The sequence below is a fragment of the Gallinula chloropus genome (assembly GCF_964237585.1).
Source record: "Gallinula chloropus genome assembly, chromosome: 6".
In the NCBI taxonomy this organism is placed as follows: domain Eukaryota; kingdom Metazoa; phylum Chordata; class Aves; order Gruiformes; family Rallidae; genus Gallinula; species Gallinula chloropus.
The window spans coordinates 13,000,710-13,026,933 of NC_140091.1; the positions used below are offsets into that span (position 1 = coordinate 13,000,710).

The 26,224-nt window shown below is 41.4% G+C and overlaps 1 protein-coding gene across 7 annotated transcripts; it reads left to right on the plus strand.

The window, feature by feature from the left end:
• Window positions 1-2,789: 2,789 nt before the first annotated feature.
• On the plus strand, window positions 2,790-25,731 carry NEXN (nexilin F-actin binding protein; the record flags this gene model as incomplete). 7 transcript variants are annotated; one of them, XM_084266164.1, is made up of 14 exons in its annotated part: window positions 2,790-2,924; window positions 10,372-10,453; window positions 11,590-11,781; window positions 11,919-12,000; window positions 12,087-12,235; window positions 13,571-13,612; window positions 14,805-14,999; window positions 15,079-15,252; window positions 17,460-17,645; window positions 21,390-21,590; window positions 22,751-22,972; window positions 23,838-24,023; window positions 24,477-24,837; window positions 24,943-25,731. In XM_084266164.1, exons 2-14 carry the CDS (start codon window positions 10,427-10,429, stop codon window positions 24,954-24,956), a joined length of 2,031 nt encoding a protein of 676 aa, XP_084122290.1. In that variant the 5' UTR covers window positions 2,790-2,924; window positions 10,372-10,426. The 7 variants fall into 7 exon arrangements, with proteins under 7 accessions (XP_084122290.1, XP_084122291.1, XP_084122289.1 ...); XM_084266165.1 differs by having other exon boundaries at window positions 2,844-2,914; XM_084266163.1 differs by lacking the exon at window positions 2,790-2,924 and adding an exon at window positions 3,386-3,511.
• Between the last annotated feature and the right edge of the window lie 493 nt (window positions 25,732-26,224).

Consider the following 26,224-nt stretch of genomic DNA (forward strand, 5'->3'; position numbering starts at 1 on the left):
ATTCCAGAGGTTTTACTGAAGCTGGTATTTTGCTCCTTTGATAAATAGGACACTCATCTGATAAATATAAGAATGATGTAAATGTCTCATATGACTTATGTGAAACACCAACTGATTGACTGGTTTGTCCTTTATGTAAAAAAAAAAGCTTACTCCTAGGTATAATAAACCAGAAAATCCAAATGCTGCTGTTGGCCTATTTCTGCCATTCAAGCTACTGAACTTGGCACTACGCCCCATACTACACTTTTTTTCTCTGCAAAGTATGTCTTCAGTACCAGGGTGTGAAGTTTTTTTCACCCGTCTCATGTAGCTTAAACATATTTATCTCCCCTAATGATGCTCAAAAGTATCTGTATTTTGGAAGCTTTTAGCGAGTCTGTGGAGGACATTATGTGGTAAGGTGTCTCCTTGGGCTTGGGATCAATAGGAATAGCTGGAGGTGGAAGTAACAGAGTAAAGAGAATGTTCCACAGCAAACGTGCTACCTGGAGGTTGCAATGTGTCAGAAGAGACTGCTCACTGTGGTTCATCTGGTTTAATAAAATTATATGAAGTGAAGCCTTAAAACACACACGGGGTAAATGTATATTTAAGTGAATGATTTTCATATTGATTATAAAAAGCTCTCAAATAAAGTGCAGTGGGCATTGCATGTGGGATTTTAAATGTTTCCAGATACTTTAAAAGTTCATCTTCTGTCAAGACTGAAGGGAAACTTTTTTTGACAGAACAATGGTAAAAGTCTAATGAAACAGCAAAATATTTAGAAGATGGGCAAATAACGTGACAATATCTGGCTTAAACAACTGTATCCCATTAAATCATGTACTCAGAGCGCTCAGAAGTCCAAGAATCCAGGTGGCAATTGGGTCAGAATTGCAGTGTCTGGTCGCTGTAAGATACCCCCAAGAAATATTTGATTCTGAAACAGTTAATGAAGGAAGAAAGAGGGAGAGGGAAACAGGCAGGTACACGTGGGCAGGCTTTCATCTCCTCAGGCTCTCTTGGGGCCTCTTCCCAAAAGGCACTCACATACACACCATCCTTCCTACCTCCAGTGAGCAAGCCATACACCCCAGTGGGAGTAAGCTGTCCCCTTGCAACACAGAACTGGCATCAGTTCTGTTATAGCCCACGGTCTCTATAGACACCTTAGCTGTTCCTTAGCAGGAATACCTGTTGATAACCAGCCATATGGCTTAAGAATTTCACAAGCCCACCATCTTCAAAAACACAAGTGACAGAGATGCACCAAAGCAATGAAAGTGGGATGCAATTCGACTTCAGTTTTAAGATCAGAATTTAGTGTATAATCTCTAAATTTTTTAAGAGTTTTGAATGCCTCTTTAATGCTAATGGGAACAAGCTAAATTTAAAAGCCATCCTCTTCTGCCATAGCGGTACTCCTAGGATCAGAGATGTTGGAGGTTGTAAGGATTATACAAGAATCAAATATTTATATCATTTGTAATTTAGTTGTAATAATAATCTCACTTCTAATGTGTTCTTAGTGGCTATTATACTTCACTTTTGTAGTCTTTGGTTTCTGTCAAACTAAACATGTCAAATCAAGTGAGAGTAAGCGTATTTGTGAACTTTCTATTGCCTAAATGAACCGCAGTTGTGTATATTAAATAAAATAATTCAGTGAAACAGCTGTTGCTCATATAACTGTATCTAAAACTTGAAGTTGCTCTTTGAAATCCAAGAAAAAACAACTATTATAACTGATATATACATGAGAAAGAAGTGTTTGAGCTGTCCAATTTAGACTGATTTTGTCAACCTGTTTAATTTTGCTTCTATTACACGGTGCACAGCATGGATAAATTTTCAACTCATTGTCCAGTGATTCACTTGAAAGCCAAATGTTCGTTTTTCTAGTCTGGGAAGTCAAAAGTGATTAGGCCAGACACCTTAATAAATGAAGGAACTCACAACCCAAGGGTAGCTGGCATGGCTTGCGGGCACGGTGCAGGCAGAATAGATTCAGGGGGTGTGACACTGGTGTGATCCCTGCCTGTCATACTGACCAGAATGGTTTAATTGCATTCCCCTCCTGGTGCCAAGCTGTTGTCTCTTTTCTGGTGGTAAGAGACGAGTTTTCTTTAGGATTATTTCCAAACCAAACTGCTGAAGTGGGCTCCAGTTGTGGAGGCTGGAGACTTTTCTTCGTGGGGTAATAGAAATAATGAAATGGAGAACGTGAAAGGGTGATGTATGTGTGCATGCTTTGGTCTGCCCAGGTTGGTTATACGTGTTCGTCGTCTGTTTTACTGGGAGCCAAGAGCCCTGCCCGAGCTGAAACCTGGTGCCTTTGCTTTAGAAATGCTTTGGAGGGTTGCATCGGGGGAAAAGTTCCTGTGCTGACCTTCAAAAGGCAAATGCATTTTGTGTTTTCACTTTGGTGGCTGTTGATTCGCTTTGCAAAGCAGAGGGCGTGTGGTCCTCATCACAGTATTTACAGATCCAGCTGGACCTTGGGCTCCACTTGGGCAGATGCAATACAGGTGAGTCAGGGAGAAGAAAGTTTTGCTGGGGAGAACTTGCACTTGAACGTGTGGTAAAGGAGTCATCTCTAAGCAGGAAAAGGCACGTATTGAGGTGTAATAAACCGTGGTTCTGCTCCTGCTTTGCAAAGTTCCCCGAGAAAGGCGCCGCTTGAAGCCGAACGCGCTCTCTCAGGCTCACGGGTCTGGCACCAGCTGGATTCCTCCCCGCTCCAGCAGCTCACCGTCACTTTACTATTATTAGTCGGTCGCGCTCCATGTGCCGTGTACCCGGCGGCCCAGGACCGACGGCCGGAGGTATAAAACCCGCCGCGGGCAGGGCCTGAGCCAGCGGCGCGGAGCGCTCCCTGCCTGCCCCTGCGTCTCGCCGTCGGTCGGGGACCGAGCGCGGCGGGCTCTCGGTACGTGCCGGTAAGTTACCGCTGGGGCGGCGGAACCTGCCGTTGCCTGAGGCAGCGGTCTCTGGGGACGTGCCCGTGAAAATGCCGGGACGCCGCCGCCTCAGCCGCGGGCGGGTCAATGGCGAGCGGCGGAGGCTGCGGATCCCCGTCTCTGCCCGCGGAGCCCTGTCCCGCCGTTCGCCCGCTGCCCTGCGGCGGGGCCGGCGCGGTCAGGAAGGCGCTAGCGGAGAGGCGGCCTCCTTCTCCCGGTTATTTATAGCCCCGTGGTGCTTCCAGTCCAAAATAAGCCCGCTGGCCTGGGCGGCTGTCCGCTGTTTTGGGGGGTGGGGGTGGGTAAGGCCGGGATGCGCCCCCCGCCGTGGCGAAGGGCTGGGCATGGCGTGCCGAGCCGCGCTGCAGGGCTGGGGCCGAGGCGGGCCGAGCCGGGACAGCTGCGGCGGTGCGGGGCTCGCCTGGAATGCGGGCGCCGGCCGCGCGTCGCGACTTTTATGGAAACTTGCCGCGCTGGAACGGCGGCCGCAGCCAAGGGGCGCTCCGCAGCCGCCAGCCCGCCCGCCGGGACCGCGCCGAGCCGCAGCGGCGAGGCAGCGCTCGCAGGTAAGAGCGGCCCCGCGGGTGGGAGCGGGCCGGGGCGGGCTCCCTGCCGCGCGGCCGGGCCCGAGCCAACTACCCCTCGGCCGGAGCCCCGGCGGCCGGTTCCTCCCGCGGGGGTGGCCAGGCCGGGCGGCACACGCGGAGGTCCGTCGGGAGGGGGGGACCCCCTTCGCACCGCGGCGGCGCCCGGGGGCGGCGAGCCGCAGCCTCTCGGAAAGGGGTGACAGGACGAACCGGGCGAGTCTCACAGCGGCCGCTGACGGGGGCTGCCTCGGGACCCCTCACGGCGCGGATGGGGGCGGGGGGGGTGGCACGGCGCTGCCGCAGGCAGGGTCGTGCCCCTGGGGAATCCCCCGGGCCGGCGCTCCACTTGCCCCGCGGCGGGCTCGAAGCCGCTGGCGGCAGCGGGGCAGCCGTCGTGCCGGACAGAGGCGCCGTGCGGGTGGGACCCACGGTGGGGGTCTCTCTCCGCTGACCGCCTGTCCCTCAACGATGAGCGGCGATAGAAGCTGGCTGTTTGCAAGCCCCTCGCGTTCATAACCCGCGTGTCTCACGCCACGAGGAGTTGGGTTTAGCTGGGGTGGTCCGTGGCAAGGGGGTACTGAGGGCGGTTTTGGGTTCTGCTTCTTCCTGAAGCCGTGGCTGAGGCAGCCGGGCTTGGAAGCGTTGGAAGCGCTGCCTCTGTGACAGCTTGCGCGCTGTTTGTATCAGATTTGGTTTGGGTAAGAAAGAGCTTCTGTTACCACAATAAACATCTCTGGCGGGGGAAAAAAGAAAACATATTAATGAAATTTATTACTGCTTCAAAAATTAATCAGCAAATAGCTGCATAGCAGGAAACAGTACTCTTAGCCTTAGATCCCAGGTGTTGAGAGACCTTATATCTCTTAGCAAAATAGCAAATGCAATTAAATTGTACAATAATAATTACTCATGTAAGAGGGCCACGTGTGTTAAGGAGCATTTGGAGGTGTTGAGAATACGTCTCGTAGAGCGCGCGGTCTGTGAAATACAAGTGTGGGGAAGACGCCTGAGAAATGCCTTCCCTGGCTGCATTGGAAAGCTTTAACTAGGGGGTTCCCCGGTGAAAGAAGTCGGACAACCTCATTTGCCAGGCTTGGATATTCAGCTGTGAAACCGCTGTAACAAGGAGCGGTGCCGCGGGGAGCCCTCCCGTGGGGAGCCCTCCGGCAGCTCACCGCGGGAGAACGGAGGTGAAGGTTAATGAGGGTGGAAGAGCAGTTCAGGAAGCAATAGGAGTGACACTTCGCTGCGTGCTGAGGGTGGCCGTGTCGCTCAGATGAAGGTTTTGCATGTGAATTGGTTTTTATAGGAACTGCCAGCTGAGTAAGGTTGGTCAGATGGAAGCAGCAGCTGCTCTCCAGGGAGCCAGGAGACCTCTCCTGTGTGGGAGAGGCACAGCATGGGCACCGTGACCACCGCTGTGTCCAGTCTGAGATGTCCATGTGGATTTCAGAGAAGAACCAGACGGGCATCCTGTCATCAGAAGAGGGAAGAAGCAAATTGCAGTAGCGCTTTGTGCCCAGTATTTATTTTATCCCACATTTCAGTACCCTGGATCTCTGAAGCCCTGTCCAGGAAGTCAATAGGGGTTGAGCTCAAATCATACTGTTTCTCTTCAGCCGCTGTGACACAACAGCAGATGGAGGAGCTATGGCATGGGGCAGAATACAGGGACTTTTCTCTTGGGGACCTGGGTTCACAATTTACTGCCGCCCGTGATGAGGATCAGCGGGTATCTTGGAACATGAACTCATGGGCCAGAAGATATCAGCAGGGCTTCCTCCATGACGGAGCATCTCTCAGCCCCCACTACGTTTGCTCTGGATCCTCTGTACCCCATAACAGTACCTGAAGAGAGTATGGAGAGAAGGGCGATCCTGTGTTTTTAACACATCAGCTGGACTGCATGGCACTGTCGCATTAAGAGTATTTCTGGTTGTATGGACAGACAAAGGCAAAATCCTTTATTATAAATATGCTTTAATCAATACCATCAGATCTGCAAGGACTGTTCTAGTGTAACATGAGACTGGGTAAATGTAGAATAAAGGCAATAAATTCAAAGACTGAGGAAGAGATTGTGTATGAAATAGAATTCCCTGGGTCAATTGTTGATAAGCATTCTAGTCTCTAATCGTAAGGAATTAAGGAAGAAAACACCAGAGTGGAAGTAGTTTTATGATTTGTGTTCTATGAAATGTGAGGTTTAGATGGCTGGTGTTAATTGTTGCAACTCGTTGGCTTCAGTGGAGCTGATGGCTTGTGCCAGGTCAGGATCCTTCCCCTCTGCACGGTAATTTTAGCATCCACTTTCGTGTCTGTAATTTAGCACAGCAACTGGTCGTGTCATTCCAGACAAGTTACAGTAAGGACATAAATGATGAACATCACTCTCTTTCCCCTCCTCTTTCCAGTTCTATTTAATATTTCCTTAAATATTTTAACGTTGTGGCCTCTCTTCCTAAGTGCTTTGGCCACGAGTAGTGACTTTCCGACTCTCACAATATGGTTTTCTTATATAATGGAGTCTCCCCTGCAAGTAGATCACAAAGAGGAGACAGATGGTAAACGTAACTTAGACTGTGCCATGAAGGGCTTATTTATAACTCACAGTAGCCGCAGGACAGCGGGGGGGCCTCCCAAAAGGCGGAATCACAGAGGAAAGGGACTTCTTTTCCAGTCCTGGCTGCACACTCCTGTTGTACGGGGCAGTGTTCCATTCAGGTGAATGCTGGTGCTTTTCTGGTCCTCATGTGAGGATGTTAATCACGGCAATGAAAATCAAGACTGTTTTCTAATGAAGGGGAATTTTATTATTTATGGGAGGTTTTTTTCATCTGGCTAAATCTGCACGACGTTTTCTGATCAATTGAGGACTCTGACCTCCTTCCAGAAATGGAAATTAATTAAATTTAAGGAGATGGAATTTTGGACTTGTGAGCCATCAGGCATTCTCTGTCTCCTTAATGGTTTTCTTTGTTCGCTTTATTTTGCCTAAAGAAGGTTTTAAGGAGTCTGCCTGAAAAGTCGAACAAGCGTTACCATCCCAACAAATCCAGATGTGTGGGAGGTGATGATTTGCCCATCTACAGCACACAATTAAGACTCTTGAAGTTGGGGGTCTTTAAGTTTTACAGAGTATTTGTCATCTATTACCTAATTTCTTACGTATTAATTTCTCACTTGAATCTTCTCAGAAATCACACTCAGCATTACAGCCAGCCCAACCTTTCTAGTAATGGCATTCGCTCTTCAATTCCAGAGGCAGGACTCTTGGTCAAAGGATGAAGGTTCCATTTCTCTGCTAGGAAAGGATCTCCACGTAGACCTCCTTTGAAAGTGGAACTGCTGTCCAGAACTTTCCGTATAGGCAATACAATACCAGACTAATGTTCCTTGAGATACCCTGTTTAGTCATGGGAAAGGTAACGTGTGGAGGGGGAAAAGTCATGGGAGGGGAATGCTAGAGGGACGAGACTGGGTAGGCAAAGAAAAGCCTGGTGACAAGCTCAGTTATGTTTTTTATCATGTTTATGTTTGACATTATAATCTGGGATTTTTCTGAGTAGGAAGCTTCAGTGAGGAGCTCATGCAGCTTTTCCTGAGATATGTTGATTTTGGGAAATAAGAGATTGAATCTTAACACTGGAGAGCTTCATCATAGGACACATCTCTTCCAAAGCAAGTGGACTCTTGTTGCCTCAAAGTATTACTTTTATTAGATGAACTCAGTCAGAATATTCTTATATGACACAAGGATGTATATGCATCATATACATACAACTAGTTCCTCTCAAAGGGAATTGGGAGGAAGGTTTCTTATTTAAAACTCACTATTATTGAAAAATAACAATTTTCAACGTTTCTTGGGTTGGAAAATGTATTACCACAGACTTCATGCAAAGCTCCTGGCAGATGATGCAGCGCTCTTCCTCTTCTCCCATGACTCATAGGTGTCAGGACTTCTCAACTCAGCCAGCTGGGTTTTCTCAGCAGCGAACCTTGACTCTCCCAGTGAGAAGGCAGGTATGACGGAGCTTCCCTTCGCCCCGCTGTTGCTCCTGAAGCAGGGGCACAGCCTCACAGACCAGAGCCCAAACTCAAGGAGTGCTTGCTTGCCTTTTTTTTTTTTTTTTCTTTTTCTTTCTTATCCTCAAAGGCACTAAATTGTCTTTATTGGAATTTACTCCTCTGCCTTGACGGACCCCTGAGGCTGGGTCCTGCTGGTTCTTGCTCAAGGTTTAACTACCACAGAGAGGGAAGAAAGCACAAACATGGGTGATATCATGTTCTGCAATGCCCTACTGCTTTATAGCCCTATCTTTTAGCATCAGAGGTGGAGGTAGCATGACTAGTGGATGCAGAATGTCTGAGAGCCAGCTGGCTAACCTTCAAGCATATTAAGAGTCAGCGATGCCAAAGAACTGGAAAGTAGCCTTAAGTAATAGCAGATATGGCAGCAGCCCAAAGGGCAGAAACGTACCTGCCATCCTGAGGGCCCACGGCCTGTTGGACTGGTGGATTTGGAAGTTCAGGCAGCGGGAATTAGCAAAAGGATATTTCAGTTTTGTTATCTGAGGGTTGGTCTGACTGCTGTCAGCAGTCTCAAGGGGTTCAGGTCGCTGGAGCTATCGGAAAGGTTCAAGGCACGGGTTCACCTCAAAAGCTAAATTGTGTTCTCAGAATCATAAACATCATCTTCTTCCTACAGTTGTGTGTGTAGTAAGCGAATCAGGCTTTGGGACAGGCAGATTTCAAATGACTTTAAGACGAAGCCGTATAGGAAGGGCAAGTTGCTGTTGTGAAGGTTAGCAGGTGTTCAGGTGAAACAGAATTCCTTGTGACATTATCTTTGGGCCTTCCTTTTCTGCTCCAGCCCTGTGTGAAGGCTGGAAGGTCCCTGTGTCCCTGGCTACTTCAGTAAACCTTCTACTCAGCTTCTGTGTTTCAAGCACAAGGCTAAAAGGCTATCAGCCACAAGCGGGAAAGAAGAAATTAAAGCAAAGAAGCAAGAGAACAGAGAACTTCCTCCAAGACCTGCTTAGAAAAACAAAGTCAAAGGATTTAAACAAGTTTTAAGGTTATCCTGATCACAGTGGGGATTTTGCTTACATGTGTGAAGTAAGCTAAAGTTTACAAAGATGTGCAAACCCACCTGCACAACATGCAAGAGCACATTAAAGCGCACAGGAACCTTGAGAAAGGTAAAGTTACTTGCCTTTCCAGGCACAGCAGTTTCAGCATGCTACTGCTGCTCTGAAACAGTCTAAATAGGCAGTAACACTTAGTAATTTTATGTTTGTGTGTTCAGAAGAGACAAATTGAAATGCCTTGGGCTCCTGTCAGTCTACAGATGAGGTATCTGTCAGCTCCAATGCGGGGGGATGGGGTGGGGAGAAACTACTTTCCATAGTCATTTGTTGGAAAGGAACACCCAAGAGCTCTCCAGAACACCTCTGCTGAAGCTGAGTTTGAAGAGTGTGGAATCTGTAAATCAGGGCAGGGTTTGGTAGATAAATACCCTTGTTTCTATGTCATGACTGCTTTCATTTGGAAAAACATTACAAGATAGATAGTCTCATCCCACCTGTACAGCAGCACCAATGAACATTGATGATGTTGGTGTATTTTTGAAAAGCTTATGTGACAATTCTTAATCTTCATTATTTTTAATGCTGTATAAAAGTTCCCATGTTTACAACACCTTTCTAATGAAGAATCAGAGAATTTAAAGGCTAAGAACTACCAAGCACTTAACTTACCATGTCATGAAATGCCCTGACTTCAGTTCCTCTAAACCAAGAGTCCCTTCAAGGAGCAAGTTACTTTTCTGGCCTCTTTACTCGGAGCCTTTGGTTCTGTCTGCCTGCACCATGTTTGGCACACTGAGCTTTTAGGGGGCATCAGTGCAGTATGGACAGCAATGGCACGGGAGTCACACCATGATTACCCTCCTCCCACAACCCCTGATAGACCTGGTGATTAAAAAAAAAAAAAAAGGAAAAGGCTTCCCCTGAGTGTGAAGTGCCTTTGTTAGGCTCCTAATAAACACAGTGCTACTTAGAACACTTTTCCCTTAAACTGCAGTGAAATTTCCAGTCCACAACTAACTGATACCAATACTTTCTCTAAGGTATGGATGTGGCTTACCTAACTCCTTTCATAGCTTTTAGGGCTAATTTTTCTCCAGAGCAGCCCTAGGAGGAAGGAGAGCATTGTTCTGTATTCCCATAGCAGGGTAAGAGAGGAGAGTGTTGCCAGCCTGCCTGAGACTGGGGCAAGATCAACTCACCCAGGCAGGAGATCCAGCTGTATCTCTGAAATGCAGGTAGGTCCCTGCAGCCACCGGCAGTGAGCTGCATAAAGGTGAAGCGGCTCCAGGGGGCTGTGGGGCTTTGGCCTGAGCCCTTCATGCAGCCTGAGCTCGCTGGCTCATACGTCAGCCTGAAGCAGAGCGTTGGAGGTGCAGAGCACATTCCTTTCTGCTAGCATGAGTACTGAGAAAAACAGTTTTGTAACACACCGGGCAGGGCAGCCAGAGCTTGGCTCCAACTTATTTTTTCTTTTTTCTTTCTTTCTTTTTTTTTTTTTTAAATGGAAATTAAAACCCATTATCCAGGGCTATATAGAAGGCCTATGCGCATGAATAGTGAATCATAAGCTTGTTCTTTTAATTACTGCTGCATACTTAGAACCTATTCATGTCTTCAGAAGCCTCAAAGGACCAAATGAAATTGTGATACATCGATTTCAGGCTATGCACAGTTATTTACAGGAAGATGGTTAAAGCATCATTTCAAAGGAAAAGAAAGGAATATAACGACAACTGTTTCTTTCAGGTAGAAACTGAAAGCAACCTTAAACACACCAGGTGCAGAGCACAATACAGCAGCCATGAATGACATTGCACAGAAAACCGAGGTACGTACCAATTCTGAAGTAATCAAGGTAATGTAGTGATTTACAACTGATGCTTCCTAAAAGAGTAATTATAAACATCTGTAAAGGGCAAACAACTGTACTGCTGGTATTGCTTGTTAGTTTAAGGCAATGGAAGGGCACTTGAAAGTAGTTTAAGGAAACTATTGTGTCTGATTAAATGTGTTCTTACTGTTACTGAAAAAGACCCCCACAGACAAGGCAACATAGGAAGAAACTTTCAATGTTGGGGGGGGATGTGTGTGGAATTGAGGGCGACATTCATATCCAGTTCTGAAATGTAAATATTAGGCTACTGCAAATATTTCTTCTACGTAGAGTCGCTCAACAGCAGGAACAGAAGCAGGAACAAAACCTATTGGTTTAGGTGGAAAATATGAGGCATGGAATGTTTTCAGCCAGTTTTCTCAGCATCGCTGCAGCCATTTTTAGTATAAAGGGAGAAAACTTTACAGTAGTTCTGACAAGCAGGAACTTCTCTTACTGCTTGGATCCAGAGTAAACACTGGCAAAGAAGTGTCCAGTATCTGTATGGGGGTCCTGCATGTCCAGTGACTAAAATCACTGGGCTTGAATTTCTCTAAATATTAAAAAAGTAAGTATATGAAGTATTGGAAGTCTTAAATGAACAAAGAATACTACTTATTCAAAATCCATATATGGCTGCTGAAGTGTTGCAGAAGAAAAAACACATGCTGTATTGTATGTCTGTGTCTTTGCATCGGTTTTAAATGCTGGGGTAGAAAGGCTCTTCTGTGACTGCTTATGATTCAAAGTAACAATACAAATCTGTATCCAATTTTTAAAGCTGTAGTAATGGAAAATGTGCATTCACATAGTTCATGTATTTAGTTTCATAGCTATGCATTGCAGTTACTTAGAGCCTACTCTTAATACAATGCTAAATGTTGTTTTGGATATTCTCATATTATGACTATTTACCAACAAATCCAGCGATGCTGAATAGATGATGGCTAGTGGCACAAAGTTCTTAATCCCAAATGCACTTCTGTTTTATGTTCTCACATTCTTTCTAATCCAGTCTACCAGAGTGTTTCTGTCCATCTGTTTCAACTTTCTTTTTTTCTTATCTTCATTTCTTCTATATCTTCACCAAGATTCTGCTTTCTTCATCTAAACCCGTCCAAAAGTCCTATGTGCCCAAGCTTCACAAGGGTGATGTAAAGGATAAATTTGAAGCTATGCAGAAAGCAAGGGAAGAAAGAAATCAAAGGAGATCTAGAGATGAAAAGCAAAGAAGAAAAGAACAATATGTTAGAGAGAGAGAATGGAACAGGAGAAAGCAGGAGGTTATTTTCTTTGCAAATATTTTGTGTTATTTTAATATTCAGTATTATATGTGAAATATTTTCACATTATTTTTAGACTGTAGAATTGGAATTTTATCTAAGCTCTAACAGTTTACTTTCTATGTTTCATCAACTAGATGAAAGAACTGCTTGGATCTGATGAAGATGATGACACAAAATCATCTAAAATTGAAAAAGGTTATGTTCCAAAGCTAATAGGTAAGGCAGGCTCGATTTTTAAGGCCACATAATTCACTAGATGAGCACTGGATCCAACTGCTGAACTGTGCATTTTGCATTCACAGGAACTGTTAAAGGCAAGTTTGCAGAAATGGAGAAGCAAAGGCAAGAGGAAGAAAGGAAAAGAATGGAAGAAGAAAGAAAGCGCAGGATCGAGCAAGATATGATTGAGAAAAGAAAAATTCAAAGAGAATTAGCAAAAAAAGCACAGGAGGTATGGTCATCTGATCACAGCATTTCAGCTGTAGTTGTACACTATTGGCACAAGAAAAAGGAATTAATCTTAAGATTTCTGGTAGTGATGATTTATATGGGAGATCCTCACCAGGACAGAAGCGGGGAATAATGTTCAGAGAATCATCATCTTTGCTCCTTTAAGGTGACAATTTTTCTTCTGCACTAAACTTGAGTTACAAAAGAAACCAGGCAGGTATGATCATAGGAGGAAGGTGAATCAGGCACAAGTTCTAGTTCTATTTGCATACAAGAGATATACAAAATTTACTCAACTATTTTAAAAATGTCTCTCGTATTTTACCAACCCTGACTGTAGACAATTTTTGCTTATGCGTTAGTGAATACAGTTCAGTGATGGAAGAACTAAGGTGAGCAAGAAGAAATAGGAAAATGCTATTGGCAGGAAAAAATTAGAAGATACTAATGCAGTAAAAATCACAAATCATGAATGAAGATCCAGGTGGTGTTTTATTCCTTTGCCACTTTGCAAATCTTTATTGAATATATATGTGTTGTTGATGTCAACCAAGCAAATTTTGTCTTTTGTAGAATTTTGCATTGGGGATGCATATTTAATTCTTTTGTAAACTTTCTCCAGTGCTGCAAACACCACAATGAGAATGAACATCCAAGTGACAGACTAGAACCATAAATGAACTTCTAAGCAAACAATTACAGTACTTCATTTAGGTTTCCTTTTGCTGTAAGAAAAGACAAACAGTGCTAAGGGAGGAGTCAGTTTTCAATCAGGATTCAGATAGTATTTTCTACTAAGACTTTTACAACTGTTAGAACTGGACTTTAAATACATGCTAGATACATTTCCAGTTAAATCTACTCTGAAAGGCAGAGGTACATACCATGTGGGATTTCAGAAGGAATGTTAGCTTTGGACAGCAACATGCAGAGACACCATACAAAGCAGATGCAGCAATAGGCTTTTTGCAGGGGTTGAGGGGGAGACAACAGTGCTTGCATCAGAAATAGTCAATGAGTTTGCTTTAGCTTCTTTTCTTTTTACACAATTCTGGAATGCTTAAATGAAGAACGGACATCTGAAGTGCTCAATCATCACTGAAGTGTGAAGAATGCTTTAGCATACTTTCTGTATGATGTTTTATGTCATGTTCCCTCTTCCTCAAGAAGCTAACCTGTCTGAAGTATTATTCCAACACGGTTCAATCCTTACCATCTCTCTGAATTTAAGTGCTACATACCTGTCACTGAAACAAAAAGAATTTCCAGTTCTATGTTTGCAAATCTAGGGCAAAGAGCCAAAGTAATGTAATCATATGAAATTCTCATTTAATAGATTGATGACTTTAACAATACGGGAACTGAATCAGCAGCAGAGGTAATCAGATTTTTTTAAAGCAATGTTGTTCACCTACATTTTTATTCACTTTGTTTTATCATTGTATTTTGGGCTGGGAAAACTTAGACAAGGGCACACAAATACTGAATTAAAATTCAGCCAAGCAGCTAACAGATTTTTCAAGTAGACAGAACTGTATGTCTGTATTTGAAGTGAATTTATTTAAGTTTGAAATAGAGTCTGCACTGTGAATGCTTTGTGGTTAGTTAGAAATATCTAAAATGTAAATGTCCAAAGCCACCAGAATGATTTGAGGTATACTGGCAATGATACTCTAAAGTCCTCTTGCTTTGGAAATTTATCATCTTAAAAGCTCTTTGCCTTAAACTTGAAATTAAAAGGGGATTCTGTCAATATACAGATGTTTGAACTCTTTATACAGTTAACTTTAAAAAAAAATCATTATATGAGTTTGGATTTGAAGTCTTGCATATAAATGTTTAAATTAAAAAAAAAACCCTATGTCCAAAGGTCCTATTGTCTTTTTGCTAGCACAAGAAAATTACATTCCTCCTACAGTTTTGGAAAGACAAACAAACAAACCACCCCATTAGTTTTAAGTTATTTGACAGTATCCCTGCTGCTGATGATGTTTTGTGGGGAGAAAAATAAACAAACCAAAAACCAAACTGGGTAAAATGTATTTTGGCAAGTAAATTGTGAAAATAATTTTGAAGCAGCAGCATCCTTCCAAAAATCCCAGCAACCTCTGCACTGCAAATTACATATTGCTCTCTAGAACTATGAGCTTATTCCAACTGCAATATATCCTTTCCTTAGGAAGTAAGAGGACTGGAGCCAGACTGTGGCTACAATTCTTGTGTTCAAAATTTCATCTGTTCTTCTCCAAATCATGAATATTTCTAACTAACAATTAACCACAGAATGATTGGGGTTGGAAGGGACCTCTGAAGATCATCTAGTCCAACCCCCATAACGAAAATATGTAAAGAAATTAAGGAATTTGACAAAAATGTCTTTAAAATACAATTTGGCCTTGATGCTCTTCAGATGTTACAAAAACCAGGCAGATGGGTTTGTTCTTGACGTTAATACAAGTAATTCTTTTGGAAGCTTTGGTGCACAAAGGTAACAACAGCCATTTCATTAGGAAATGAGTCTATCTACAGGTCAGGCTCTATGAAAATATAATAAATGTCTTTTTGGACAGGAAGGGGATGATTCACTGCTAGTTACAGTAGTGCCTGTAAAACCCACCAAAACACCTGGGAAGATGAAAACAAACTTTGAGAATACAGGAAAGGAGAGAGCAGAACAAAGAGAGAGACAAGATGAAGAAATGAAGCTGAAGTCTGACAAACAAAGCCAATTCCTTAAGGAAACCAAGTGCCTTTCATCTGTCATGGTAAATCCCTCATCTAAAAATACCTAATAAATAAATATTGATTATTTAAGACATGACTATTTCATTTTTTCTTCCACAGGGTGAAAATGAAGACCGTGAAGCACAAGAGCCCCTGCCTGCTGGTAAGCTGAAAGTAACATTTGAGGAACTGGAACGACAAAGGCAGGAAAACCAAAGGCGACAAGCGGAGGAAGAAGCACGGCAGCGCCTAGAGGAGGAGAAACGCGCCTTTGAAGAAGCGAGACAGAGAATGGTAAATATGGGGGGGGGGGGTGGTGTTACAGGATTTTATTTGTTTCCTGTATCTGATTCTTCTTTTTCCTTATTCCTTAACTGTATTTCAAGCTGTTAAGAATCTGAAAATTGTATCCCCATTAATTTTCCAAAGATGTGATTCTGACCTTAGTTCTAACCCAGTAACCACACTGGCATAATGCTTTGGACGTTCATTTAGTAGAACCAGGAAATGTCTGTGCTTTAACTTTGACAGCAATCTTAGCAGGTTTTGTAACTACACCTTAAGCTCTAAGTCCTTGAGAAGATAGTTAATCTGTTTTGTTCCTAAACAGTGCTTCAGATGTTGCCATAACCTGCTTTTGTTGAAAAACTTCTGTAGTAACAGAATGGTATTTCTTAGTCCCATATATGATAAAAACATCAATTACAACTTTCCTCTTACGAAGAAAGGAAAAAAAGACAGGACAGTGCTTCTATGTATTGACATAAACAACAATATAATAGAAACTACTAGATTAAGCCCCAAATTGTCAGAAACGTAGCTCACAATTCCTGTTTTATATTGCTTGCAAAGCTGCCTCCCACATGGGTTATCATAAACCAGACTTACTCCATACTGAAGGAGTCATACACACAGTATTACCATAAACTGTATCAGATAGTTTAGTTCTGTATTTCCTCAATTAACTGTACTCAACAGCTTTAGGTTCTGTACTTAAGTATCTTTTCCCCGTACAACCATGCTTATTACAACTTTGTTCATTCACACACAAACAAGACTAATGAGAAATGGTATTTTAATCTTCCATGAAATCTTTGAAAATATTATTTCTAGTAATTTGCTAACTTTAAGAGTATAATTATGAATGGACATTCTCAGACAAACAGTTCAAGATCACTGTGTCAACTATATTTCAAAAACATTCAAGAAATTGATAGTCTGAAAAGCAAACAAACAAACAAAACCCCAACCAAACACAAAACCTCCAGAAAGCTGAAACACTGCTTCAAATTGAGAGGGTTCTAGGTTTAAGCAGATACCCAATTTGTAGTTTAATCCTCCATCCCCATCTCCAATAAATCACCTTTCTGCACTGATAACCTTGACATTATGTCAATAACACACCTTTTTCTTTTTATTTGGCTGTGGGCAGGGGATACTGGGGAAGGAGGAGAGGGAAAAAAAATGAAGTAGAGAGAACTCCATGAATCAGTAGCTGTTCTTGCTCAAGTTTTGTTTACCTCTCCCATCCTTATGCACATGCATTTATTAACCAAGTAATAGAAAATAATTTACAAATTCTCTACTTCAAAAGAAACTTTCTAACATGCAGTTTTATCTGGTATCAGTGGCTGTCAAAGTTTGAAGTCAAAAGATTTCCTAAAGGAAGAATTCAGCAGTTTATTTCCTTCCATTCTTTTTCTTCCCCCTGTGAATTCCAAATAAAAGATTTATGTAACTCCCTTAACTTGCTACCCCACGTACCAGTCCCGAGGCTCTTGCAGTATACAGAGGTCTGGAATATCGATACCCTGACAGTTCCCAGTCAATTCCCTCCATTAACAAAGAAAGTACTCAGAGATATCTTCTGAAGTTTGTTCTTTTGTGCTTGATTGCAGTTTGCAAACCACAGGCTGCTCTTAGCAGGTAAGTGTTCACTGGAGACAAGCAATAGTGAAGAGATCAGGGTATCTCAGTTCCCTTTCTTCAGTGATGATTAAATGTCTAAAAAGAAAAGATACGAAAATCTCAGCCTGGAGTAACAGAAAATGTGAATTAATTTAGTTTTGCTCTAAAACTCTAAAACATTTTTTAAACTGGTAACCACATTGGTAAGAACAATTTATATGCAAACAAAAAGACTTACTGGGAAGTGATCTAAAGTAAGTGAATAGGAAGCAATTTACAGTAAAGGATCGCTATAAAATAGGTACCTAACTGTTCAGCCTCTTCCTGATAGCACATTCTTCTTTCAATTATACACTCAAGAGCTTTTTAAAATTACAGACACGACCTATAGGATACCAAAATAATTTTCTCCCTCCCTTGGCAAAAGCTAAGACTAAACTGTGTCTTACAGGAACCAAAATCTTGACACATTCTTCCTCCCCCAGGAGAAAACAACATTTATACAAGAACAGAAAGGAATTAACGTAGTAGGTATTTACTGTAAAGAATATATGTTTGGTTAAGTCCTTTTCATTTTTTCTCTCCCTCTTAAGATAAATGAAGGTGGAGATGAAGAATCTGAAAATGCTATCAAAGAATTTCGTCCTGGTAAACTCAGACTCAGTTTTGAGGAGATAGAAAGACAGAGGAGAGAAGAGGAAAAGAGAAAAGCAGAAGAAGATGCAAGACGACGCATAGAGGAGGAGAAAAGAGCATTTGCTGAAGCAAGAAAGAACATGGTATGGCATTTTTGTTTAGTATATAGCTTAATGAACTAGAAAGCTTTAAATAGTTAGAAAAGCACGCTTCTACTCCATCATTAATTAGTTCTCCTCACTATTTATTACAAGTTAGGGTGTTAAACTAATCAAGTTGCTTTACCCAAAACCATCACAGACCAATCCCTCCTCATGGCAAGCTTTGAAAGGATTTACAATTATTTAGTCAAAACCAGACACTGTCCAGTGAGTATCATTGTGCTTGAAGCAACGAACTTGGAAAGCAAAACGTTTTCCCAAGAAGGGTTTGTTTAGTTGCTGTTCTTGGGAAAAGCAATTCCTGTCACTTCTCCAAGTTTATCTCCCTACCTTTTACCGGGTGCCTAACCATCAGTTCTTACTAGCTAAAGCGTAACTAATGACAAACTAGAACACTGCTCACAGCAAGTACAAATTTTATAGTCATCGGGGGCCCCTTAGGAAGGAAAAATGAAGAAGGCTGAATGCAGCTGATTTATGTTTTTATTGAGTTTCATTGCTTGTTCAGAGAAAGAGAAGTAATTCCTGGCAGTTACCATTAGAACAGTTTGTGATAGGGAACTTCCTTAGACAAACACAGATCTCCATGAGAAGCAATGGCTTCTAAAATTTGAGTTAAGATTATACCGAAGACACGTTTCCAGGGTCCTAGGCCTAACATGCTGATGGTGTCTGAAAGCAGAGGAAGACAGCCCATTCAGTGGGTGGCAACAACTGTTCATAAAAAATAACCAGCGTGGAGCTTTTCACTGTATCCTTCATGCTTAGTCCAGCAGCTTGAAGTTTCAGCAGGCTATTGGTATGAGCCAGTTACTTCTCAGTGGATGTAAGGCCATACAGTATTCATTTATGCAACTTCCAACTAAAACTAAGCACAGTTTGTTTCAAAAGGAAGGGCAAGACATGCCATACAGAGCTGTGCAATAACCAGCCCATCTGGCAGTGTCTTCCTACATTCCCCTCTGTGGGTTTATGGGAAAAGACCAGCTGCACATGTAGTAACATTTTCTTCATTGTTCAAAGAAAGACTTTGGAGACAAATTAAAGCTTTGTATGACCACTGGTACTGCTAGCAGTGCTCCCTCTGCCTGAAAACTGAGCCAAAGGCAAGGCCTCTGCACTGAAAGACTAGATAACCACAAGGTAAACTTATATTTGATATTGAGCTGGCAAGCAATTATGAAAAATAGTATCTGTACCTCCAAAGAGAGAAATATAAACTAAAGCCACTAGGGAAATAATAATAATAATTATATATATATATATATACACACACATATATATATATATAAAAAAAATAAATGAGTGCTGCTGGACTTCTGTCATTACAACTTGTAATGAAGAGCAGGCAGACAACTAAAGGAAAGCAAGGAAAGTACATGTTGTCTTCAGTTTTTTCTGGCTTTGAGAATCTTTTTTTCTGCCTCAGTGAAGCAAGAAGCTAAGCTCAGTGTCCAGGCAAGAAAAATCTCACTGATTAAACAGGGTTTAATCCATTAGGTGCAGCACAGAGGCTGTGACTGCACTGTAACGGCAGTGAATATGTTCAGTAATCTAAAAAATTAACTGAAAATTTATTTTCAGCATACAAGTGTTTGAAAAGTTTGGTAATTAGCATCCTGAATGCAAACACCCCATCTCCTATTACTTCTAACAGAATATTTTCTTACTTTGCCTAGCTACACAACGTAGCAATGCAGATGCACTGTTAAACATTTTAAGAACATCATCTCTCTCAGAATTGGTAAAACCTTGCATTCAATTTTTATTTAAGTAGTTATTTTAGAACCATTTAATGTCTATTCATTTTAATTTAGGTTTGAAATGATACACATGCAGAAGTAGTACTATTCTTGCTAAAAACCACAAATACCACCTCCTTTTGGAAGAGCCTCCCTGTTCATCAACACTTGCTTGTGCTACATGCGCACTGCCACGCTTCCCACCATCAGTGTGACTGTTTTCAGACCGAAGCATTCACCTCTTTCCTGTCAGTCTCATCCCAGTAGAGACTGCATAAAGAGCCTGTCCTGGCACAAATGAAACAACCTGATCTGCTTCGTATCAGTCACTGTTTGCCCACTGCAGACTGGGTGCCTGCGCTGCCAGTATAGTTATCACAGGACTGTTTTTCACTACCATCTGTTCCCACTTTGCAGGAAAAAAAAAAGTACAGTCTCACTTCTCAAAATATGGCTAAAATATTTACTGAACTAAGCAGCAGGGGTTTGTGCATATCACAGCTAAATTTTTTCCTTTTCTAACCAGCAGTAAGTTGACTTTCTGTATTTTCATAACCAATTCATTACCAATTCAGAAATACAGAGCAGACAGCTGGCAGCGTTTGCTCACAGGCACAGCATTTTAAAACCTATACATACATGTGTGGGTAAATTCTGAATTAATGCTTCTCCTGTTCACATGGTTCTGTATCTTCCTGAAGAGACAAGGCATCGTTGTGAACTAAGGCATCACAAGCAAGAAACTGTCACATTTCTTTGCTAATTTAGCTGTGGTTAGCCACTGAGAAGTATGTGGCTGTGCATTTTTTTCATTGAAGGAAATAGTTTACAGATTTGATTTTTGACTCCACTCCTCTGTAACACAATTGTAACAAATGTGCTCATATTACACAGAACAAATGCAGAATGGAAGGAGTGGTGGGGCTGAGGTTCAACCATAAACTTACTCAGAGGGAAAATCTGAAGGAAATCTACAGTGAATAGCAGTATTTGAGTGGGATTGGCCCAAAAAACTATTCAAAGAGCTGTGAGAAATGAAAAGGGGATGGGCAAAGTAGGTCAAGACAGCAGTATGAACTATGATGGCACAGAGAGCAGTAAGTTACAATAGCAGTAAGTAGCTATAGAGAGAAAAGGGAGCCTCAAAGAATTTAAAAAAAATGTTTTGTTTCTTTATAAAGCTAGACAAAACATTTTCTCAGTTTTGCTCCTTTAATTCTTTCTAGCATTTGACTGATTATGTCATGCTACCTGACCATTTTTATAGCACACAGCTTCGTATTTTAGTAACGCTTTGCTTCAATTCAGTCTAATGTTTGTTCTTACACCTCCTGCTTTTGGCAGTAGGGACAATCACCTTTCCTATGCCCTACCATCTTCTTACAAAATAGTCTATAAAATAAGCAAACTGCTCACCAATGGCTGCCAAAGCCCAACCCTACTCCAAAGCCTGAGAAAGGACAGGGGAAGGAGGAAACCCAGATGTTGAGCTGTACAAAGCAATGAACTGGCAACATAGCTTAGTATCAATTTGTGCCTAAGAGATTCTCCCAGAAAACACCATTCAGTTACCCGTATGGGGAGTATCAATGTTGCTCAAGAACAGGAACATAATTGTTTGCTTAGAAAAAGATGAGAGATTCATGATGTACTTCAGCGTTAAGAACGATGACATTAAAACAGAAGCACTTTGTCTAATGATAATCAGAAGTAAACAGGAATTGTTTTAGGGTGCCAAAGCACCTCACCACCATCTTGCAAAACCCCCTGCATTTTCACAAACACCCTCACCTTCATTAGAAGAGTTTAGCACTGTAATAGTAATAGGCAAAAGTCTAACACAACCTCCCTCCAAACATTAGAGGGATACCCATGTTGTCCTACTGTATCTTAGTGTACTGTGGCAGATGTGGCAGAACACTTGGTCAGCTGTATGTCCATCACAGTGCCTTCAGGATGTATCATTAATGCTCTGAATTTCCAGCAGATGCTGGATGATGAATCACCAGAAATGTTTAAAACAGTTTCTCAAGAATCTCTCGTACCTGGTAAACTGGAAATTAATTTTGAGGAGATGCTGAGGCAAAAAATGGAAGAAGAAAAGAGACGCACGGAAGAAGAACGTAGGCAAAAGTTGGAAATGGAAAAGCAAGAATTTCAACAGTTGAGACAAGAAATGGGAGAGGTTTGTATATCAATGGATACATTAAGCATGCCCTGAATAAAAATATAATAGATCATTTCAGTTAATTACTAAAATACTGTAACATTGTATAAGATACATGTTTTATCACTAATCTACCAGAAAAATGTTTTTATCCCTCGCCGCCCTTAAAGTAAAACCACACTTTCAAAGTCATAGTTTTGTTTTACAGTCACTTTTGAAAATTTTACAGTATTACTAAACCAACTATGCACTATTTACGCTATTGGAAAACAGAAGTATCTGGTTCCCAAACAAGTGTACAAAAATAAAAGTACTGAACAGCAAAACTTTTGCTTTTCCTCATGGGAATGCTGTGCTAATTAGGAAAGAATTACAGTGGCCTCAATGTAGTGCCAGCCAGTGTGACAAGGGTTTGAAGATTGTCACAGTTGATTTTAAAAATCACACACTAAATTTACTTTGCATACCAAATGTGTAAACATCATGTTCATGAACTTTACAGTTGAATTGGATTTGGTTGTGGGTGGTTATTCTCTGTTACTTGCTTTTGAATGTTAGAGGACTACATTTCTTTCTTTTTTTTGGTTAAGCAAAACTGGAGTAAAAAAGGCTCTAGATTGCACACTTTTCAAGTAAACTTTGCATGACATCTTGGGGAAGATGACAGGGACAGCGACATCCAACTTACGTATATACACATCTTTACTGTCAGAGATCATAAAAGGATCCAGAACTGCCATTTGTTTTCCTGCCATGATGTTCTGAATTCTCATTTCTTTTTAATGAATAATGATAGAAAAATAATTATTTTATGTTTAGCAAAGTAGCTGTATTTTCAGAAATGTCACATCATATTGCAAGTAAGTCAGAGAGGTAACTGATGGATCCAGGGTAACCAAGTTGTGTTCCTGAGTGTGGGAAGGGTGGTTGGTGGACAGCGATCCTTGTACAAAGGGTACCTTCAAGCACAGTAGTCTATAACCTGTATCTAGTTTAGAGGTGACACACATACAGTAACCCTGTGACTAGCGAGGGGAAAAATGATGGAAGGACTAAGTCTCTGTACGGATTGCAAATATCCAAGAGAGCTGTTCAGCTATATTGTATTTGTAGGGAGTACAGGCAGTAAAAATAATTAGTGCATTTTCCACTTTATGCTTTCTCCAATTTTTGAACAGCTGGAAGAGGAGTCTGAAACATTTGAGCTAAGCAAAGAATATGAAGAATTAATAAAGCTAAAAAGAAGCGGTTCTATTCAGGCAAAGAACTTAAAAAGCAAGTTTGAAAAGATAGGACAACTGTCACAAGAAGAAATACAGAAGAAAATTGAAGAAGAACGAGCTAAGAGAAGAGCCATGGATGAAGAAATAAGAGAAAGGGAAGCAGAAAAATTTCAAGAGGTAAGTTGTGTTCTGTATATGTGAGTGACATACTCAACAAACACACCAGCAATCCAGGAGTGGACAACACTGCTGCTTTCAAAGTTCACTGTACTACATTTCTGCCACACACACACACACACACACACACACCCCGCCTTTCCCGTTTTCTCCTTTGGACCTGTGAGGAAGTCTCATCTCAACACCCCAAAACAAAACAGCACTGGTCTATTATGAATCAGCTGATCAAGCAGGAATCTGGTTTTCTCCTCGAAGTCCACAATTGAGCACCTTAACCTGACACCTGACAGCCTGAAGTGTCACATATTCATATTTGAGACATAATCTACCACTTAATTACCATTAATTGCTTCACACCCATGTGAGCTTCATGACATAAGACGTGACAGTGCAGGAAACACAGCAGTAGTGTAAGCCTGACTTCATTCCAAAGTTCCTATCCGCAGTAGTCAGTCACTTCAGTATCAGCTCCAGGCCTTATTTTTGAGCTTTTGATTTAATTGCTAATGCTATAATTATGTTTCTGTGAGGTCAACACAGAGGTGCTGAAGCTACCATAACATTATGGCATTAAAAATTCTAAGGATTTACCATTGCCACAAGACAGTGTTCAACTGTATGACCTAAAAGCACTTTTCTACCTAATGTTTTTTTAAATTACTCTTGCAAATATTTTGCCACGTCCTGTGATAAACTATTACAAGACCTAATCTTAAACCCAACATTAAGCAAACCTCTGTCAAAAATGGGACTCTGGGTGGTTTTGCTTAGTTAGGAAGAACTGTTTCTCTACAAAACTAGTTTTATTACCATACAGGTTTAAAAAGTAGTACATGAATTAAGCCCTATTTTTTCACCCCCCAAGGATGATGAGGTAGATGTGAGACCAGCCAAGAAATCTGAGGCTCCGTTTACTCATAAAGTAAACATGAAGGCTCGCTTTGAGCAAATGGCAAGAGCCAGGGAAGAGGAGGAACAGAGAAGAATTGAAGAACAGAAATTACTACGCATGCAGTTTGAACAAAAAGAAATTGATGCAGCATTACAGAAGGTATGAATTACCAAGTACCTTGTCTTCAGTCCCAAGCATCCTTTAACTTAGCACTGATGACAACACTGCCAGATGTAAAGGAACATTATACTTGTTTTAACAGCTGCTGTGAATTGCTGCAATAATTTAAAATGGCTTTTGGTGTTTTCACATGTTCTTTAAGAGTATGAGAAAATAAGTGGTTTCTTTCTACAGGAAAACTCACTGTATCCTTTAGATAGTCTAAAAATGGAATCTAGATTCATGTCTGTGTTTTACACCAAGATTCCAGCCTCATTAAAATCCATTTTACTGCCTGTTCCATATCCAGCTTCAGAGCGTTACCTTCTCTAGAGAGAACAGGTGTGACATTTCTCCTCAGAAACACACTTTTCTATAATCAAATACGCATCACAAGCGGTCATACCACTATTGCCACTTCTAGTGTTCTAAACCGCCCTTCTTTTAAAACAGAAAAGGGAAGAGGAAGAGGAGGATGAAGGGAGCATTGTGAATGGTTCTACTTGTGAAGATGAGGAGGATCAAGCTCGATCTGGGGCTCCCTGGTTCAAGAAGTCACTGAAAAACACATCAGTTGTTGATGGCGAGCCAGTGAGATTTACAGTTAAAATTACTGGAGAACCAAAACCTGAAGTTACATGGTGGTTTGAGGGGGAAATGTTGCAGGACTCTGAGGACTATCAATATATTGAAAGAGGAGAAACCTATTGCCTTTACTTGCCAGAAACCTTTCCGGAAGATGAAGGGGAATATATGTGTAAAGCAGTCAACAACAGAGGCACATCTGCTAGCACCTGTATTCTCACCATTGAAAGTAAGAGTTAATATTTTTAATTTGCTTTATTCTCGACATAGTCATCTTGCATCTGTCCTATTATCATTCTAACTACCTGTTTCTCTTAACCCTTTTATTTTCTAGCTGATGACTACTAATGTTCTACTTTAGCTGGAATCTTTCTCCCCCTCAAAACTTTCTTACTGCATCATCTCTTTCTCTGATGGGGCCAACTAAAGAAAGGAAATGCATTGATTTGTCATTCCTGCATCAGATAAGAATAGCCTTCAAATTGTGAGTGTCCAGGTTCCTTGCTCAATACAAAAATTAGTGTGACAGGCTAAAGAAATCAATGTGTGAAAGATCAATGAAAAGAAAGAGCTGAATTGCAATAGTGCTCCCACATTTGAAGACCAACTGTTGTGTAATAGTTACAAAGCTAAATACACAATCTGGAAACTTGTGTAGGAGTGTAAAGCTAATGGTGTATTTTGCATGAACACTGAATAATATTTAAGTTGTTTTACTTGTATCGCAGAAGCATTGAACTGGCAAAAGAAAATACTTATCAATGATTTTAAAAAACCCCAGTGTACTATTTTTAAAGAATAAAAGATGATATAACTGTTCACTCTTGTTGTTCTCTTTTGAATAGTGTTAGTTCTTTGGTTTTAAAATGGCCTTGCATTTAAATTAGTATGCTCTTATCAACCTATGCAGTTGATAATCCCAAAGTAAAACCAGTCTTGGTAAGGCCTGTGGTAGTCTTTATAGTACCAACATTTGTGCGTAGAACTTTGCTTAAATGATACAGGAACAGATGGGTGACAAAGCATCAGCCTGTCACAGCCCAGCCAGTAGGAAGCAAGCTTTAAGGACAGTATTTTCAGAAAGTGCCTAACTTACCATCTTTGTTCTCTCTCTTAATGCAATAAATTTATTGCCTCATCTCTGAACATTGTCTCCATAAAGCTCTTGTACTGTTTTTCTCCAAGACCTCTTGATATCAACACTAATGTCATTGTGCTAACACCATCTGAATTGTTCAGCTTAAGCTTCTGTAGGAGTAATTTTACAAATAGTTACATTTTAAATTAAAGAACATGCGTATAAGCCTTAACTTACAGACAAGGCAAGCTGCAGTGACTTTGATTCACGCAGTCATTTCAAAAAGAAATTTTCCTCTGGTTAAATCTGCTGACTGCTCTTTGTACAGTTACCTGTTGAAAGTCACTCTTTTGCCTCAATAAAATAGTTACAACTTCAGAAATATCTTGAAAAAAGTGATAAGCTGCATGATGTTATAAACGAATATTTCTCCTAACAGCCTTATAAATACATTTCATTTCATGTGGGTGAAATTCATTCACAGAAGTACTAGTTGCTGCTCTATCTCTCTTCTGAAGCTGTTATTTCCAAGTAATGA